At 43.7% G+C, this 20,224-nt stretch overlaps 1 protein-coding gene across 1 annotated transcript in view; it reads left to right on the top strand.

Annotated features, from left to right (window-relative positions):
• Positions 1–20,224, top strand: part of LOC122812230 (intercellular adhesion molecule 5-like) — a 423,548-nt gene that overhangs the window by 368,531 nt on the left and 34,793 nt on the right. The window contains exon 9 of the mRNA XM_044084585.1: positions 777–1,043. Within this exon, the coding sequence (XP_043940520.1) occupies positions 777–1,043 (267 nt within the window). The remainder of the gene's footprint in view (positions 1–776; positions 1,044–20,224) is intronic.

Genomic DNA, 20,224 nt, shown 5'->3' with positions numbered 1-20,224 from the left:
TTATTTCAAGCACAAAAAGGGAAATTAGCTAGGTTTAAAATGTCCCACAAGGGTGACTAACCTAGTACTTACTTATGAACCTATAAGAAAGGGGTGAAAATGCAATATTTACCTTCTGCCCACCATGACAGAACATTAGCAACCTTTTAGATTTGACATTCTAAACTATGATAGTACTAGGCTAGCTGCCCTTGTGAGCCATTTTAAGCCTAGCCAGTTTCATTTTTGGTGTGTGAGTTAACCTATCCCATTTGGTGTTAGATTGGCCTTACTCATCCCATGATCAATAATTATATATTAACCCTAATGAGAATAACTGGTGGTATAATCTAGCATTAAACAAGAGGCCTGCTAACTAGTCACTCCGTGGGCAAAGGTTATTTTCTATTTAAATAATATACAGTTTTTGATTCTACTTAATTTGTGCTGTTTACCTCCTGCATCCATCTTTTCATCTCAGATAATTCTGACTCATAGAACCAAAGAGAATGTGCACCAGGAAGGGATATAAGGAAGTCATGGGCATGCCCATGTCACACCCTCCAGCGTGAGCCTGCTTGGGTCTGTGCAGGGAAGGAAACGAGGCACTGCTTTGGGACTTTCAGGCTGGAGGTGGTACAGAAAGGCAGAATATACCCAAATGTTATGAATTAATGTTGCAGTGACTGCTCCTGCAAGATCTGCTGCTTTGGTAGGCATACATATCCATAATTGTATTGGTGTAACTTCTTTTATGTAAAGACACAGAGCATAGTAATAACATGTTTTCTTTTCAGATTCACCAGAAATGCCACAGATTACAGTATTTCCTGAAACAGTTTACAACGATATCAGTGTAACTATAAACTGCAGCACTGACAGCTACCCTCCTGCTACCTACAGTTGGTCTTACCCATCGTCTGCTTCTGTGCACATATCGAATGATAACAGGACCATCACTATCATGAGAGCTACTCAGCAAGACAGTGGAACTTATACATGTAATGTAACAAACAAACATGGAAGTCACAGTACAGTGAAGCATATACCTGTGCATGAATCATGTGAGTATAACATACTTTCTAGATGGGAATAACTATTATTTTTATCTTTATGAATAAGCACCGATGTCTTTCTCTTTTATGAGGGAATGAATTAAGGTATATGTACTCTTAAGTAAGAAGATAAGATGATATCTAAGAGAGGTTTTTCTAATAAGCAGAAGAACACAAGTAAGTGTAATATAATATTGAGAACAATGAAGAGGGTACACACAAATGAAAAAGACAAGGGTTTCGTATAGGGAAGAAAGCTGGAAGTGGTGATTAGACAGGTATAAGTAAAAATGAGATAATTATCATTCAATGCATACTGTATTTGGATATCTAAAAATAGAAAGAACTCAGAAAAGACAGAAACATCTAAAAAGTATTATCTGGTTAATGGATTAAAATGGGTCATGTTCTCTAAGCATTTTATGACAGTGCTGCTCAGGGGTCTGTGTAGGTATAAGTGGGAGTACACCCTGCAGGAAGATTGATATACTCTAAGATAAAGAAATTTGACTGAAGAGGGTGGCTGAAGGTCTCAGAGCTTGAGTCAGTAAGTTTACAGGCAGACAGATGAGAAAGAGCAGAGCCTCGGTAGATACAATACAAGGAGACAGGAAGGAAAAAAAGATTAATGAGATGGGAACAGAAGTAGTTCAGTGAAGAGAGAATCAAGATGAGTAAGGATGGAGTAAAGGTATGACTAGAAAGGAACAGCGAAGGAATAAAGATGTAATGATAGAGAAGTAGGAAGAAAAGGGCAGGTGGTAACAGATAATGTGAGATGCAGAAGAGAAAAGAGAAACTAATATGTAGATGACAAAGGGGATTAAATAGGAGGAGAGACGTTAAAAGTAGAAGAAAGAGAAGTGGGTAGTACTGGGAATGCATGAAGAAAGACCGTGGGACTAGAGCTGCAGTGCAAGGCTTTCAGGAAGCTTAGAGAGGATGATACCAGGTGGTAAAATATTGAGTTTTAAACGTGGCACAAATAGACTGGCAAAGGGCAAGTTGATAGCAGAGGTAGTCCAGACAACCTTGGAGAGAATGTAGTACGGATGGCGAGCGAGAGAAAGAAAGAAGTTCTAGTGACTAAAGACTGAGTCATATCAGGTAAGTCTGATTGGAGAGAACAAGTGATATTGAGAACTATTTCTGCACAGTGAGTGTACAGGGCAAGTGAGGAATGGAGATAGTCATAGTATGTGATTCTCAATAAAGGTGTAAGCATGTCATGGTATGTGATGTTGTCTTTTCCATTCATTCCTCAACCCAGCAGGTTTCATATCCAACCTCAGATCGGTCTTTGGCCATTTTCCAGACTTGGGATCTGTAGCTCAAGCTTCTCCCCGTACTCATAATCCTATACCTCAGATGTTGTTTACTGCTGTACGAGTTCAGACATGGATTTCATGGCTCAGACTGGAGATAAGTGTAAAACTTTTTTGTCTGCTGTAGTAGTACTTTAGTGTTTTTCCTATCTGCCTTTCTCCCTTGTATTTCATATCTCTTCCTACCCTAACAAAAAAAAGAAGTTAATTAGTTGTAATTGCCTTTCTCGGCCACATGGCCTTTTCTACTAGCCCTACGAGTTTTTTGCCTGGTATCTCATATTACCATTATTGGGGTTCTACTATCAGTACTTCCTCCTCTATTGGGTATTCTCCGTACCATGGATGGTATTTTTCTTCTTTGCTTTTTCCTCTGTAGTCTCCAGTTCTTTTAACTTGTTGCTGTGATTGTTGTTCTGGTTATTTCCTCTTTGACATGGCATATATACCAACAGGGTTAAAAGAAATGTGTAAGCAAATAGAATGTGGTGGAATCAAACAAGCCCAAAAAAGTCTATAATGTAAAATAAAAAGGCGTTACGGCTAGAGAGTAAAAAAACTTTAATGTACAAAACACAGATTATAGGTAAGCGCTTTCGAGGTTGCCCTCTTCTTCAGACCTTAAGAAAACAGATTAGATACAACTACTGAGAATAACACTGTTGCTAATGGAGAAAATAATTCCCCTGCCCTAGACCTTGACTTAGTACTTTGGCCAAAGTAAGCAATGAGCCTGTAGTTAGACCTAAGGTTCGAACATTGAGAAATAACAATAGCGATATGTGTATAATAGCTGAACAAGGTAGTAATAGTACTCGCCATTCAGCTGTTTTTTTTTTGGAGAAAGCTCTTCCTATAAGGCAGGACAAACGGATGGGGAGGTCACGAAGTTGCAGGAGAAGGGGAAGACTACAATCCAACCCCTCGATTCAAATCAAAGGTCCGGTTACATGCAGTCAAAAGTGAATGATTTCATTTTTACTTTATCTTCTGTAGAACTCACTAGTGAACAAATTACTGTACTGAATAAAGGTCTTTCATTTGTTCCTGCCAGTAAGATGAATTTAGTAGAGACAAATTTGGAATTGAATATGTTTGCTAGAAATATTATGCTAAAGACTGCTTTTTTGAACAGGGGCACAGAAATATTGAATACACATGGCTTTAAGAAGTCGAGCTGTTATGTAATTAATGACTTTCCTGCAATGGAGGCATTCATTAAGACTTGTGAAGATGATTTAAGGAAATCAATCAGTGACAAATCAAGAGATGTTTTTTTATAATTTATCAGCTAAGGAAGGTGAAGCATTGAGTACATTGACCAGGGCTGAACATTTGGTTAGCAGGACATCTGACAAAGGTGGTGGGATAGTCATTTTTGATACTATGGATTATCTTAGAAAAATGCATGAGTTGCTTTATGATAACACTGTTTATGTTATATTACAGAAGTACCAGGTGAATGGTATTATGGTTAGACTGAATTTTTATGTGTATGATCTACTCATGACAGATCAAATTGACTATTCTCTATATACATATTTTTCTGTCCAACATCCCATGATACCAGTTATATATGGCTTGCCTAAAGTTCATAAAGATCCACTGAATCCCCCTCTCCGACCTATTGTATCAGGAAGAGGGTGGCTCACTGAGCCCATGTCCATATATGTGGAAGAACAGCTTAGAAGTGTTCTAGATACTGTAGAGAATGTCCTAAAGGACAGTATGCAATTTCTGGAACAACTGTATGTGTGGGCTAGTTGTAGGGGTGATATTGAGATCCAAAATGTGTTTTTTGTCACCCTGGACGTGAACTCTTTGTTCACAGTCATCCCTAATGATGAAGGAATTGAAAATGTGAGACAGTTTTCGGCTAGAGAGAGTAGGTTTTCCAGGATTATGGTTAACATGATCTGTGCCCTCTTAGATTTGATTTTAGAGAATAATATATTTCTCTTTGAGCATGAATATTTTCTCCAGATAGTAGGAGTTGCCATGGGCACAGCGTGTACGAATACATACGCCAACGTTGTGGTGGCCAATTGGGAAAAGGAGTCAGTCTTTAGTAGTGAAATGTTTAAACAGTATGTCACTTTTTACAAACGTTTTGTGGATGACATCTTTTTTATTTGGCATGGCAATGAGATAGACCTCGAAAGTTTTGTGCAGTTTTTAGGGAGTACTACATCCTAATTGTCATTCTCTTTACATTATTCTTTAGTAAAGATTGATTTGTTGGATATAAGTGTGAGTAAGAATATGTTTGGTAATATATCAACTAAGCTATACAGAAAAACATGCAGGAAGGATAATATTCTGCATCGTTCAAGTATGCACCCCAGGCATACTACTAAAAATGTTTTAAAGAATCAGGTATTCCGATGCATGAGATTGCATACAGACGTGGAAAGCTTAGAAGAGACACTTGATATATTGTGCATGGATCTTAAGAATAGGGGTTATAAAACTGAAGAAATAGATAAAGCAATAAAGGAAGTGAGCACGTTAAACAGGAATAGAACAAAACCTTTATTCTGTGATATGTCCCCCATGACTCCAAAGGATGGTAAGGCTGTAGGCACAGAAGTGGTGAATAGGATGTGTTTGACTTTCTCTAGTGATGTCAATAAAATCTTTAAAATTGTGAAAAGGAACTGGCCCATATTACTAACAGATCCTGAAATAAGTAGGGTTATAGAACCTGTTCCCAAATTCAGCTTTAAGAATAGTAAAAATCTGAAGCAACGTTTGTGTTATAAACATAATAGGTCTTATGAACGGTTCACCTCACAACCTAAAGGTACATATGCCTACAGAGCTTGAAAGGCTTGTTGCAATATCTGGTCCACTTGTATGGTTATGCACCTTGTGTATTCTAAGCCCACAGAGTTTTCTTTTTATGCAGACTGCTGTACCAAGAATACAGTGTATATGGCCAAGTGCAATCTATGTAGTAGTTTGTACATAGGTAAGACTAATCGTTTGTTGAAGGAGAGAGTACTGGAGCATTTTAGTGATATACGTAACAACAAACTGACTAATGCACTAGCCAAACATGTATTTGAATGTGGTGTGCATCATAATTTTAAGTTTTTGGTTTTACAAAAGATTAATGAAAGCTTAAGAGAGGGAGATCTATGTAATGAGACAGAGTACATTGAGCTAAGATGGATTGTTGATTTTAAAGCATATGCTCCACCGGGCTTGAACAGTGCTGTCTCTTAAAACCTCTCTTGAAGAAAAAAAAAAGAGGTTTGCTTTATTAGCTAATGCTTGTTTTTATTGGCTGCCGCTAGTATTTAAACTTTTAGAATATATTCTGTTTTATTAAGGTCTGAAGAAGAGGACAACCTCGAAAGCACTTACCTATAATCTGTTATCCGATATTGTTAATCCTCATTCATTCCTTACATATGGGTATCGGTTCCAACCTCGGAAGTGAGCCGGCCATCTTCCAAGCTCTTGTCTGCTACAAACTCTCGAGCTAAACTCTTACCCACAATTCCCCTCTCCCTGTTACCCCAGATTTCGTTTGCTGCATTGCCATCCCATCAGGTCAAGCTACTTCTCTTGAGCTAAGTATGGTCAGTTGTTGTTTAATTGCTTTACAAATTACTTTTCTATCAGAAAAGTTAATATTTTATTGTCTCTTGCCATACCACATCTAGTGTTCATAATTTCAGGTTTTCTTCTCTGTCCTTTACTTACCCCTTTTTACCATGAGGTCTTTTCTCCTTACCATCGTTGGTAATACCTTTCTTTTCTTTTTCATACCCTCGGGTATTCTCTTGTACCATTGTTGGTACTTTTCTTTTTGTTAATATGGCAGATAAAAAGGGTAGTCCGGGGTTTAAGCAGTGTTCCGATTGTGGACACAAACTGCCTACTTCTGATGCACACTCTTTATGTGTTTGTTTGGGAGCTTTCCATTTATCTGTTGAACCACCTTGTACTATATGTGAAAACTTTTCTAATAGAACTTTGTTAGAAAGGAAAAATAAGCTGATACTGAAGGGACTTCTAAAATCTCCCTTTTCAGAGGCTATTTCTGGGTCAGAGGTCTCAACCCCTTCTAAAGTCCATAAGAAAATGCATGTTTCTACTAAGGCTAAATCCTTGCCTTCATCCCCGGCTGGGGACTCTCAACAACCAAAATCTAAAAAGGCTAAAATTTCAGCTCCGGAGCTCTCTGTCAGCCCCAGTGCTTTTGGTGCCCAGACTTTTGGCACCGAAGCCTTCGGCTCCATTAGTGATTTTGGCTCCGTCCTCTCCTGCAGCCTTCTACATATCGGCGCTGAGGAGCTCCTCGGTTCAAACCTTTACCACTGTAACAGCACCGACCATTCAGTCAGCGCAGACCTTGACTGCTTCAGCTCCGAGATCTTCCTTGGAACCGAGGCCTTTATTACTGACTCCAGTTTTGTCGGTTCCAGTGTCGGCACCGACAACCACTTCGGCACCGATCCCTGTGTCGGTGCAGACAATGACATCGGCACCGATGACTCCTTCGGTGCAGACTACAGTAGTTCAGTCTTTCTCTGCACCATTGTCCTCGGTGCGATCAGACGAGATGGGCACCGAGTCTGCCTCCTTTGTGGACAGGCCTGTTTCTCCCTCAGTCTCGGTGAGGTCCACTAGAAGTCTTTCTGAACATGATGTGTTGTGTCTTGTGGACCAGGCCTTCTTGGCCAGAGGTATTTCATCCCCCCCAGGAACTATCCTTCCGTGGGAGGTGATCACCCATCTCCAAAGACACCTTCTTATTCTCCTCCTTCATTGCCATTGAAGTCCATGGATATAGTACAGTCTTCCCCTTCTGCAGTTCCCTTTATGGATCTCACTAAGGAACCGTAGTTGCCTTCATGGCAGGAAAGTTTTGCTACGACCCAGGTTGTCAGCTGTGATACACATAGCTTGCTGCTCCACAGCCATCCAGGGACTCCGAGTCTACAGGCTAAGCTACTTAGGGGAGGAGTGCCCCCTGTCTTCGACATACACTCCTCTCCAGGTGGACCAGCCTTCCAACTGATGGAGAAGGCTTTCGCTGCTGCTGGCTATACTGGACTGTCTATACCTCCGCCCTCCTCTGGTACACTGTTTTCACGAGTCACACCTAGCGGACACTGGTTGCAAGGGCCTCAGGACATATTCCCTCAGGAATCCCCTTTTCTGTTGTCTTCCCCAGCTTCTCCCGCTGAGGAGGTCCTCCGGAAATGTTCATGTAAGAGGAAGCACATGGACTCCACAGAGGAGTCTCTCACCGAAGACACAGATGGTGAGGGGGAAGGATCCCCTTGATCACCGTCTGAGGTATCCTTTGGCGATATCCTTGAAATCCTGAAACAGAGAGGTGACTGGCAGCTCTCTAATCTGACCCCTGCAGGCTTTTCATGCCCGGCCCCCTACCTCCTGGGTTACTCCACCTGCCAATGAACTTGTCAAGTTCATCGTGCAGCGTGCTTGGAAGGCCTCTGATACTGTTGAAACTATTCCCCGAACACCTGATAAGATCTTGTCCCCTCCTGCTTCGGATCCCCATTGGTCCAAGGGTCTTCCTGTAGATGCTTTGGTGGTGGCGGCTGCAACAAAAAAGGATCTGGCAGAAGAAGAAAGCCAGACTGTCCATCCTCCTAACAGAGAGTCCCAGGCCCTGGACAGAATAGGGAAGTGCACTATTGCTTCAGTGACCTTTGCTATCAGGTCCCTGAATTATATGGCACATTTTACCAGGCTTCAAAGGAATCTGGTCTCTGAGCTCTCTGAATCCTTGGCTGGTGCACTGTCTGATGAGGTCCGTGACAAAGTGGCCTCTCTGCTAGCCACCATGGTGTCTATATCTAACTCCTCTATGCAATTGATCTCTCACGCATCAGTAGGAGCAGCTAGAGGGGCAGGTTCAGCTGCGGTCTTGAGACGACAAGCCTGGATGTGCTTGTGCAACTTCGCTGAACCTTTTAAGTCTTCCTTTCTTAATGCCCCATTTGAGCCCTCCTTGTTGTTTGGGCCCAAAGTGAAAAGCACACTGGCCAAATGTGAACAGGATGGTAAGACCCTTTCTGCCATAGGTGTCCATTATTCTTCCTCTCAATGTGCTTTCTTTCGAAACTAAAAGAGAGAATATGGTTCAAGAAATCTCAGGGTCCTTTCCATGACACACAGGCTGAGTTTTCCCCCAGAGGCAGAGGGGGAAATTCACAGGGAAGACACTCCTTTCAGGGCAGAGGGGGACCACGTAACCAGGGTTCCAGGGATTCTTTCCCTGGTCAATCCTACCAGCGCTCATGAAGAGCGGCCCAACTCCTTTCCTCTGGAGGTGGTTGGGGAACGTTTCTCCTTGTACCCTTCTGCCTGGCTAACCATCACCACCAATTCTTGGGTACAAAGGATCATAACCAGAGGTTATCATATCACCTTCTATCTTTGTCCTGTCCCGTCAAAAAATCTTCCCAATGTTCCACCCAGTCAAAGGGAAGAAGCAGCACTACAGATAGAAAAGTTGGTAAGAAAAAGAGTCATCCAAATAGTCCCTCCAGACCAGATAGGATTCAGATTCTACTCTAGACTATTTTTGGTGCAAAAGAAAACCGGGGACTGGAGACCAATTTTGGACCTCAATGTATGAACAAGTTTGTGAGAGTACAAAAATTCCTGATGGTCACTGTACAGTCTATCCTCCCGCCTTTGGAAAAAGATGATTGGATGTGCTCAATAGATCTTCAAGATGCTTACAACCACATAAAAGTGGACAGGCCATCATGAAGATTTCTGCACTTCCATGCAAGAGCCAGTCACTACCAGTTCAGAGTACTGCCCTTCGGACTCTCTACAGCCCCCAGACTGTTCACAAAGTGCATAGCAGTTGTCACAGCTCACTTGCGACTTCAAGGATTCCAGATGTTTCTGTACCTAGACGACTGGCTCATTTCAACCCCCACCAGACATCTACTGGAAAAAGCCCTGGCATACTCTCTCCTCTGCTCAAAGGCTAGGCATAACCATAAACTGGCAGAAATCCAATCTCACCCCATCTCAGTCGACAGAATTCATAGGGGTTATCTTGGACACAAAAAACTGCAGAGCGGCTATTCCAGAGCACAGAATTTTAAGGATAAAGCAACAACTAATTCCACTCCTTTCAAAGGAAAAATCCACGGCTCACTCAGTTCTACAGCTGTTGGGTTCCATGGCAGCCTCCATCACCATTGTTCCCCTGGCCAGGTTTCACATGAGGCTTCTACAATGGCTATTGCTTACCCAATGGTATCCTTTTCAGCATCCTCTTTCAGCCATGATTCGAGTAACACATAGATGCAAACAGGATTTAAATTGGTGGATGACACACAATCTCTCTCAATTGTCTCGCTCTTTTTCCCCCCAGCAACCCAAGGCCACAGTGACCACAGACACCTCCCTGATGGGGTGGGGGGGGGCTATGTCAGGGACAGACAGTCCAAGGCACTTGGTCCCAACTGGAGGCCCATTTGCATATAAATGCTCTAGAGCTGGGGGCAGTGCTTCTGGCGTTGCAAGCATTCCATCCCCTGCTGCCATCTGGGACAATTGCGATTCAGTCAGACAACATGGTGGTGGTCTGGTACATCAGCAAGCAAGGTGGAACCAAATCTTACCCCCTTTGTTGAGAGGTCATGAGGATATGGCAATGGGCGATGGCTACCAACCGTTTTCTTCAAGCAACGCACATTCCCTGGAGTTCCAACGTGATAGCAGGCAGACTCAGCAGGTGCATTATACAACCTCACGAGTGGTCCCTGAATCCCTTGATAGCGGCAGAGATCTTCCACTGCTGGGGCCGTCCTTGCTGTGACCTCTTTGCATCCCCGGCCAACTACAAATGCAGCAACTACTTTGCCCTGATTCCCCCTCTGGGGCAGTCACCCAGGGACGCTGTAGTACACGATTGGCCCTCGGGTCTTCCCTACGCATTTCCAACCATTCCTCTCATTCCCCAGTTTCTGAAGAAAGCCCGGCGGTTGAAGACCAAGGTAATCTTCATAGCACCATATTGGCCACGACAGATTTGGTTCCCATTCCTTTAGCCTCTCCTACTAGATCAACCATGGATCCTCCATCCAATCCCGGAGTTGATCTCATCTCACACCCACAAAACCTGATTCATCCCAATCTGAACAGCTTGAAGCTAACGGCTTGGCTACTCCAATTCCCTTGATTGCCAGACAGAATGATCTGCCTTTACCAGTACGTGATATTTTTATTGCTTCTCATAAGTCCTCTACTAGAATTACTTATCTGAGCAAGTGGAAAAGATTTACCTGTTGGCTGAACGATAAACAAGAAGACCCCTTTTCACCACCAGTGTCGATAATACTAGACTATCTGTCCAACCTGTCTCAGTCAGGTCTATCGACCTCTACCATTAGAGTTCATTTGGCTGCAATTTCTAATTTTCATGAGGGTGTTCAAGATTCCTCTCTTATGTCCCATAAATTGTGCAAGACCTTCATAAAAGGTGTGAATCATCTAAAGCCACCTTTTAGAGAACCTATTCAACCATGGGATTTATCATTAGTTTTGCAAGCTCTGGCAATGGCACCTTTTGAACCAGCCTTTTCTTGCGAACTCAAGTATTTGTCATGGAAAACCTTGTTTTTGGTCGCTATTACTTCTGCCAGACATATTTCTGAACTTCAAGCTTCATGTATCAAGAGTCCATACTTGATTTTTCATAGAGATAGAGTGTCTCTGAGAACTAATCCGTCATTTCTGCCTAAAGTGGTCTCTGAAATGTCCATTAATCAAGCCACTGAATTGCCAGTTTTCTTTCCCAACCATTCAAACAGAGGAGAGTATTGCCTACATACCCTTGCTATTCACAGGCAAATCCATTTTTACCTAAACAGGACTAAACCCTTTCGTAAATCTGACCAGTTATTTTTGGCCTTTTCTGGACCTAGATTAGGATCAGCTGTTGCTAAGGTCACATTAGCTAGATGGTTGAAGGACTGTGTGACCTTTATTTACATGCAACATAACCTTTTGTTGCCTACTACCATGAAAGCTCATTCAACAAGGTTGGTGGCATCTTCTGCTGCCTTCCATGCCAGAGCTTCTTTACATGACATCTGTGCAGCTGCAACTTGAGCTATACCTCATACTTTCATTAATCATTACAAATTGGATTTGCCCTCTAGGGGAAGAGCATCTTTCAGTTCTATGGTGCTCTTATGTCCTTCCATGAGAGCCTCCCAGGAATGGAGGTAGCTGGGGACTCTGTCCCATATGTAAGGAATGAAGAGGGTTAACAATATCAGATAAAGAAGTTATGTCTTACCATAATGTTCCATCTGTATTGTTGATCCTCGTTCAGTCATTACGACCCTCCCTCCTTCCCCCCTCCTGTGGTTTCTAGTGGATCCCACTATCCAGTTCTCTTAGGTTATTTGACCAGAGGTATCCTCTACCTTACTTAACTTGTAAACTCAATCTGAGGTAACAGAGAGAGGGGGATTGTGGGTAAGAGTTTAACTCGAGAGTTTGTAGCTGACGCAAGTTTGGAAGATGGCCAGCTCGGAACGGATACCCATACATAATGACTGAACAAGGGTCAACAATACAGATGGAACGTTATGGTAAGACATAACTTCTTTTTTTTGTACATTAAAGTGTTTTTACTCTCTAGCCGCAACGCCTTTTTATTTTACATTAATAGAAATGTGTCTCTTGTTGCTATAATATGGTGCAATTCAAACTCTGGTGACAAGTGTGACTATCATTTGAGGGCTAGCCACTGAGATGAGGATTGTGACATCTGCACTGCCTTCAGATGTAGGGCAGTTGTCAAGCACCAAAACAAATTGGTCTTTAAATGTTTCATACCTCTGCTTGTTTCATTGTCCATGTCTGCAGCATCCCTGTCTGGAAAGAAGGCTCTGGACAAGCACAAAGGGGACTTTGGAGATAAGAAGAAAAGGCTAAAGAATCTTGAAAGCGATTCCCTGACAGCTGTCCTTCCTCGTTTCCTACCTCGGCGCTGGATGCTAAGGTCTAAGGTTTCAGATCCATCTGTTCTCTTGGATCCATCTTCTTCCTCTTCCAGGACTCCCTTTTATAAGAAGCCAAGATCATCTTCGGAGTCAGTTGCTTCCAGGCTACATTCCCCATTCTTACAGGAGACACCAGTCAAGAGAGCTTCTAGACCCCCCCCACCCGTCTTCACCCTTCAGGTCTACTAGAAATTTGACAGAGGCTGATGTGGACACAATGATGAGGAAATTCCTCATGACCAAGATTCATTTAGGAGTTCTTCCTGCTTCACCTCCCATTAGATCAGTGAGCTTTGAGCCATCTCATTCCTATTGCTACTCCTACTTCAGTCTGTCCCCCAGTTTCAGAGACCTCAGTTCCAGGACTCCCATGATTGTCCTCATCAGATCTAAAGTTGTGGGCTTCTTTGACTCCATTGTCTTCTCTGATGCTGCCGGCTCTGATCTCGTCTTGGCAAAATGGATCTCAGACTGAAAGCTGAGGTAGCAAAGCTGGAGGCAGGGCTTGACCCTGAGATTTTTGGAGTCATCTCTTCCCCTCGGAGCTTCAGCACTAGATAGCCCAGCTCAGTCTTCAGTCTCAAGACAAGGTCACAGAGTCACTGTTGGCCATTCCGGCTCTGGAGTTTTGACTTTGAACGGGGTGGTTTTGTGTTCTACTTCTGCTTCTGCCTTTGAGGCTGTAGAGGGAGCCTTCTCCAAGTCTAGACATTCATGCCCCCCTTGGCTCCACCCCCTCCACAACTGGTAACCCTGAGTTCTGATCCAAGTCACTCTGCCTGATTGGGATAGCTGGTGCACACTTGTTCAGGACTGTCCAAAGATTTCCAAGTTGACCATCAAAGCTCCTTGGAAGCAAACCTGTAAAAAGGAGGCACATTGACTCCCCACAGGAGTCTCTCACTGAAGATATGAATTTCGATGAAGTGGAGGGGTCCTCCAGATCACCCCTTGAGGATGTATCCTTTGGAGAAATTCTCAAATTATTGAGACAGAAAGGTGGTTGGTCTTCCGAAGCCCTTTGCCAGAAAGGATCTGTTTTCTTCTAAGCTTTTGGCACTGCTCAACTACTTCCTGGGTGGTCTCCATGCCTGATGAGATGATTGACCTCATTTCTCATTGGGCGTGGAAGGAAACAGATGTGATGAAGCTGATTCTGAAGAAACCTGATAAATGCTTAGTAGCCCCCAAATACCATGCTGATTGGAGCAAGGGCCCAGCTGTGGATGCTGTGTTCATAGGTTCATAAGTTCATACTAGGCTATCTGCCCTAGGGCATTTATAAGCCTTGCCAGAGTATGTTTGGCTTTCGCCACCCATTTTAAATTAATTTTGCTATGCCCTTTTTCGAGGTTAGTATACTGTGCCTCTGTCTAACAGTGACACAGAAGTGATACCCAGGGTAAACCTACGATCTCCCATCCACTCATCAAGATTCCTCTTGAAGAGAGTCAATGAGGGACTCTACCTAACCTGGACTGGGATTTTATTCCAGAGTGAAGGGAGCCTCTGGTTTATGAATCTGTCCCTCCAGCATGTCCTATTTATTTCAGTGCTGAGGTTCAAGTCTCTCGAGCGTGTAGCTCGATGGGATTTGGATTTTTTGAGGTGCAGCATGTCCCTTAATTCCGGGTTGGACATGGCTTTATACGTCAGGCACAGGTCGCCCCTGAGCAGGCGGTATGCCACTGAGTAGAGATGGAGTTTCTTTAACGGGGCAGCATATGGCATCTGTTTGAGCCCTTTGATCCTCTTGGTGAGGTACTTTTGGGGTCTTTCCAGTTGCTGCAGGTGTTTGGTAAGGTACATCCCAAAAGGGGCATTGTACTCGATTATGGGCCTGATGAGGGATGAGTAAAGAGGCACGATGACCTCCCCTAATCTAGATGTGAATCCTTTCATGATTAGGTGGGCTATATAAAATGTTTTTCTAACCACTTTGGCCACATGGTTGTCTAATGAGAGATGGCTATCAACTTGGGTCCCCAGGTCCCTAATTACTTCTTCTGTACTTAATGGATTACCACCTATGTGGTAATTTGTGGGCACTTTGTTTTTGCCAAAGGGGATGACTATACACTTGTTGGCGTTTAGCTTGAGGCCATGGCTCTGGCACCAGTTGTCTGTTTCTATGAGGCCCTTTTGGAGGATGCTTGTGTCGGCTGGAGAGTCGATTATGGAGCCCAGTTTGCAGTCAGCTGCGAACTTGGTCAGCCACAGTCCTTCTGTGTTGGCCTGTACCTCCGAGAAATATATACTGAGCAAGAGAGGTCCCAGGACTGAGCCTTGTGGGACGCCACTTGTAACTGGTTTGGAGTCTGACATGGCTCCAGCAATTCTAACCATGTGGGTTCTGTCCTTGAGCCAGTTTGCAACCCATCTAGTGACATAGGGGTTTATATTTAAGCTGATGAGCTTATCTATAACGCCCGAGTGGGGTATTGTATCGAAGGCTTTTGCGAGGTCCAGGTAGGCTGTGCGGACCACCTTCCCTTCATCAGTGGCCTTGGTGACTGTTTCAAAGAAGTCGACCATGTTTAAGAGGCAGGATCTACCCTTAACAAAGCCGAACTGGGTAGGATCCAGTGTGTGTAGGTCCCCAATATCTTTATTTATGAGGTCCATGATGATCCTTTCCATAGCTTTGCAGACCAAGCTAGTCAGGCTTATGGGGCGATAGTTTCCAGGGTCCGTTGAGCCACCACCTTTGTGGAGAGGGACCACTGTTGCTGTACGCCACTCTTTGGGTACATATCCTGTAGTAAGGCTGAGATTGAACAGTAGTTTTATGTTTGGGTTTAGCTCTTCTTGGAGTTCATGTAGGATGCAGCCCGGGACACCATCTGGCCCCATTGATGCTGTGTTTTTTGCTTTGGAGAGGGCGGCTCTTACCTGAGCATCTGAGATGTCAGGGGGGCAGCACTCTGCTGGGATAGATATTTGCCCTTTTGGTGGGGGGGGGGTTGTGCTGAACCTGTCAACTAGGATGTTGGCAATGTCTGTGGGTTCGGTGTATTTTTTGTCATTTTGGACTAATTCTGAGCATATCTGGGAATTCCCACCCAGGTTCCTAACATAACTAAAGAAAGCCTTGTGATTATCCTAAGTGTCCTGTGCAATTTTTCTCTCAAAGCTGGCCTTAGACGATTTTATGAGTGCCCTTAGTTTTTTGCTAATACTGATCAGAGATGCCTTCCCTTTTTGGGATTTTGCTCTATCATGTAGTAGCTTCCTCCTTCTATTGTATAGTTTGTTTATGGCTGGGGTCCACCAGACAGGACGTCTGCCTTTGGAGGATTGGGTCTTGGTTTTATTTGGGATTGCATGATCCATGCATTCCTGAAGGTGTTCATAGAATGCATTTATAAAGGATTCTGCGGTCTGGGACGTATTTTCCACAGGCCCTAGGGCTTTGAAGGATTCCACTTTGGTTTTGAGGAGTGTGAAATTTGCTTTAGAGAAGTTTTTCACTGTGGTTTTCTGGGCAGGGGGTGGGGTCGGGATGTGAATATCCAGTGAGATCAGTTTATGGTCTGATCTTACCAGTGAGGGATACACTTTTGGTCTGGAGCATAGAGTCCCCATGTTGGTGATGATCAGGTCCAGTATGTTTTCTCCTCTTGTGGGAGTGGTAACAAGTTGTTCCATAGCATTTGAGTTTATGAATTCTAGGAACCTTTGGGCTAGGGTGTTGGAGCTAGAGTGGAGCTAGAGTAATGCTCCCAGTCTATGTGGGGAGTTTGCGCTGAACCTGTCAGCTAGGATGTTGGCAATGTGTGTGCAGCGGTTAATGCTGTCACCTCACAGCAAGAGGTTCTCCGGTTCGATTCTCTGCTGGGGTGCCTTCTGTGTGGAGTTTGCATGTTCTCCCTGCATTCGCGTGGGTTTCCTCCAGGTACTCCGGTTTCCTCCCACATTCTAAAGACATGCTTCTGGAGCATTTCTTCCCGGGCCTCCACTGAAAACAGGATCTGTGAAACCTAGTCGGATTTTCCCAGTCAACAAATGTTAAATAAATAAATAAATAAATAAATAAATAAAATAAATGTTTGGGTAGTTGAAGTCGCCCAATATAATGGTATTTGGAGAGACCTTCATATTTTCCAGTGTTCTCAGGAAGGCCGAGTGGGGTTCCTGGGTTTGGGAGGGTGGTCTGTAGCAGGCTATAAACTGGAAGGCAGTTTTACCCACTGTTAGTTGCACATGGATAGTCTCTGATGCTTCGTGCTTTGCCACCAACCTGGAGGTGTGGGTATCTTTGATGAATATCGATACTCCCCCTCCTTTTGTGGTTCGGTCCAAGTTTTGGGTCCGAAAACCATGGTACCTGGCAGTGATGGGGTGCTCTCGGGAGCCCTGAACCAGGTTTCTGTTACTGCACAGATATCGATGTTCTCCATGCTAAGGAGAGTTTCAAGTGTGTGCATCTTGAGGTTTAGACTTCTGGCATTGAGTATCATTGCTCTTAGTTTCTTATCCCTTGTGATACCTATGGAGGTGGGTTTGTCTTTTGAGCCTTGCCTAAAAAAGGCACTATGGGGGTAGCAAGAGCCTTTGCCAATATCTGAAAGCCCAGGGGTGACAGGTGCAAGCCGTCCCTAGCGAAGCATCATGGCTTGTCGAGCATATCATCCCAGGCTGACAGGCATTGGATCCCCTTTGAATGACACCAGTACTTAAGCCATTTGTTGAAATTGATCATCTTGTCTTCATATTGTGGCATCATTCCTGGTGAGGGTAAGATGCTACTCAAGGTCAGGGTCATACCGGCCTGGGCTACATGCTCAGAGAGCTCCTCTATGTCTCTTTTCATGTAGTCCAGGGAGGTACGTCTCAGGTCATTCACACCAGCATGGACAATGACTGAGTCATATTTGTACTTGCCTTGGAGTGACCTGAGTGCTTGTGTTATGTGGCGGATCCTAGCACCCGACAGACAGCTCACCGTGACCTTCTCCTTGTTCAGCCTGGTGAGTGGGACGTCAGTGTGCCTGATGATAGAGTCACTTATTACAAGTGTATCAGGTGTGTTGTTTAGCCTTAAGGGCTGTGACTGTTCGGCACACTGGCTTTGTGAGATATGTGTTGCATGTGTTTTGTTTTGGGGTAGCGGTTGCTTGGGTGTCTGCTTTGGAGGTCTCTGCTGCTTAGGCAGATCTTTATTTAGAGCCTCTGAGTATGTTTTTGTGTGATTATGTGTTTGGTTTGCTGTCATGGTAGGTCTATGTGAGACTGGAATTGTAGTGAGTGTGGTTTCCTATTCCTCCTGACTGGTTATGCCAGTACTGAGTTGAGAGAGCTTAGCCTCCAGTTTGGCTATATGGTTGCATCTCTCACATGTGTTGGAATTTGTTGGGAGGAGTAGAGGGTTGTCTGTGTACATGAGGCAGTTGTAATATTGCCTCAAGATTCCCAGGTTCACCAGCTGGACCGGAGAGGAGATTGACAACTGACCTTTGGACATGCTAGAATAATATTGGAAATTCCTTTATAATTTAAAACAAGGGTGTAGTGTTTTTAATTTTTAGTGCTGACTTATATAATTGCTTTAGTGAGCAAGTGCCAGGTAACTTAAGTGGAATGTGTTGCAGGTAACTTAAATGCAAAAATGACAAACAGTAACTTTCTTTCAAGTGAAACAAGGAAATAAGTACAGTAAGCAATGCAGATATCACTAGGGATCCACAGAAGTGCTGAGAAGCCACGTTTTAGGTGGAATTAGCGTTACAGGGAAATAACAAGCAAACAAACAACAAGCATACAAACAAAGCTAGATTTTTATGCTACAGCAAACAAGGTGTACCAATTTCAGTAAGAAACAGTTCAAATATGCAGGCACTATAAACCTTTAACCAGAAATTCCCAGCTCAGAAGGGCAGAGTCCAGCCTCTCCTCCCACAAGAGTGCAGAGCACGAACCTTCTTAATGTAAAATAACTGGCCTGAAGCCCAAGTGCATAAACCAGAACTAATACACTTTAGGAATAACAGACACTGAGCTCTCAATCAGCAGTTCAAAACTTAGAAGGATGAAAGCTACCTGTCCTGCCACCACAGTGCATGCCACAAACCTTCCTAATGTAAAACAACTGGTCTGAAGCCCAAGTGCTTAATCCAAAAGACTTAGAATGATAGCTACACTTTAATCAAGTTACTACCAAGCAGTAATAAGTACAATTGAATACTTTAAAGAATGCCTGGATTAGTGCTCAAGTTATACAAACAAAGCAAGATTCAGCAGGCTTGGATCTAGTCTATGCTACAGCAAACAAGGTGTACCAGTTTTGTGATAGCCACCAAAAAGGAGCTCATTGATGAGAGCTCATCTCTTTACCCTCATAATAGAGAGTCTAGGACTCAGGACAGATAGAGTGTTTATACTTTAGTGACCTTCACCCTGAGATTGCTGAATTACCTGGCACATATGACAAGGTTTCAGAGGGACACGACTAAGGAACTTTCTAAATTCTTCTCTGTGTTCATGTCTATGGAAGACAAGAAAACTATTGATTTGCAACCTAGCCACCCTACAATCCTAATGCAAAGGGGGGTGATAGTAAAGCCACAGGCACGGGCATTGTGATACAGAGGCATTCCTGGATGTACTTATGTGATTTTCGCAAAGCCCTTTAAGACATCCATAATCAGTGCTTCCTTTAATAGATTGATTCTTTTTTAGCCCTAAGATCAAGGGCAGTTTCTACAGGAGCTGGAAGGATGGGAAAACTCTTCCTACCATAGGCCTATGATTTCAACCCCTCAAAGCTCCTTTGCTAGAAACTAGAAAGGGGGTACGAAAATCCAGCTCTGTAAGTCTCAAGATTCTTCCCAGAACTCTTTTGGAAATAGATCTCCATGAGGCAGAGGGGGAGTAGTCTGATGTCACCCATGTGCCAGGGGGGTCAGCAGAACTAAGGTTTTGAAGGTCCATTCACCAAAAAGCTTCACCAGTGCTCCTGAAGGGTTGCCTAACTGCTGCGCTTTGGAAGCAGTTGCGGGAGCTAATCTCCACAACCAGAAGCCTGGGCATCCATCACCAAAGATGCCTGGGTGCAGTTGATCATCACCAGAGGCTGTCATATCCCTTTTCTTTACCTTTCACCAACAATAAAAAACTTCCCACTGTACCACTCCATCAAAGAAGAGTGGCATTGGAAATAGAAAAGCTGCTGTCAAGAAGAATCATCAAAAAGTTCCCACTAGATCAATAATAGTGCAGTACTTACTCAAGGTTCTTTTTAGTGCCAAAGAAGAATGGGGGCCTTAGGCTAATCCAGGACCTAAGCTATCTGAATCAAGCACTCAAAGTTCTGAATGGTCATGGTACAGTCCATTCTTCTGCTACTATGGAAGGACAATTAGATGTGCTCAATAGACATGCAAGATGCGTACTTTCATATCAAAGTAGACAAATGATCCAGACGTTTTCTATACATCCGGATGGGAGACAGTCATTTCCAGTTCAGGGCCCTGCTCTTTGGTCTCACCTCAGGACCCACCCCAGCTGTTCACCAAATGCATGGTAGTGGTGGCAGCTCATTTGAGTCTGTAACAGTTCCAAGTGTTCCACTATCTGGACGATTGGCTCCTCATCGCTCCCACCAAGCATCTCCTAATCCACAGCAGGGATGTCCTCCATTAACTTTGCTCAAAAATGGGAATTACAGTGAATTGCCACAAGTCATAACTATTCCTGACATGGGTCCTGGCATTCATAGGTGCATACTTGGACACTATTTCCCAAATAGCAAAGCTGCCAAAAGCCAGGTTGTCTACACTATAGAATCAAGCCTTACAACTGTTTTCCTTCAAACCCCTCCAACCAAGTTGGTACTACAGCT

The sequence above is a fragment of the Protopterus annectens genome, chromosome 9.part0 (genome assembly GCF_019279795.1).
Source record: "Protopterus annectens isolate FY-2018-M chromosome 9.part0, PAN1.0, whole genome shotgun sequence".
NCBI lineage: Eukaryota > Metazoa > Chordata > Ceratodontiformes > Protopteridae > Protopterus > Protopterus annectens.
Note: the sequence above shows the minus strand (reverse complement) of the source record. Positions and strands in the feature narration are given on the sequence as shown.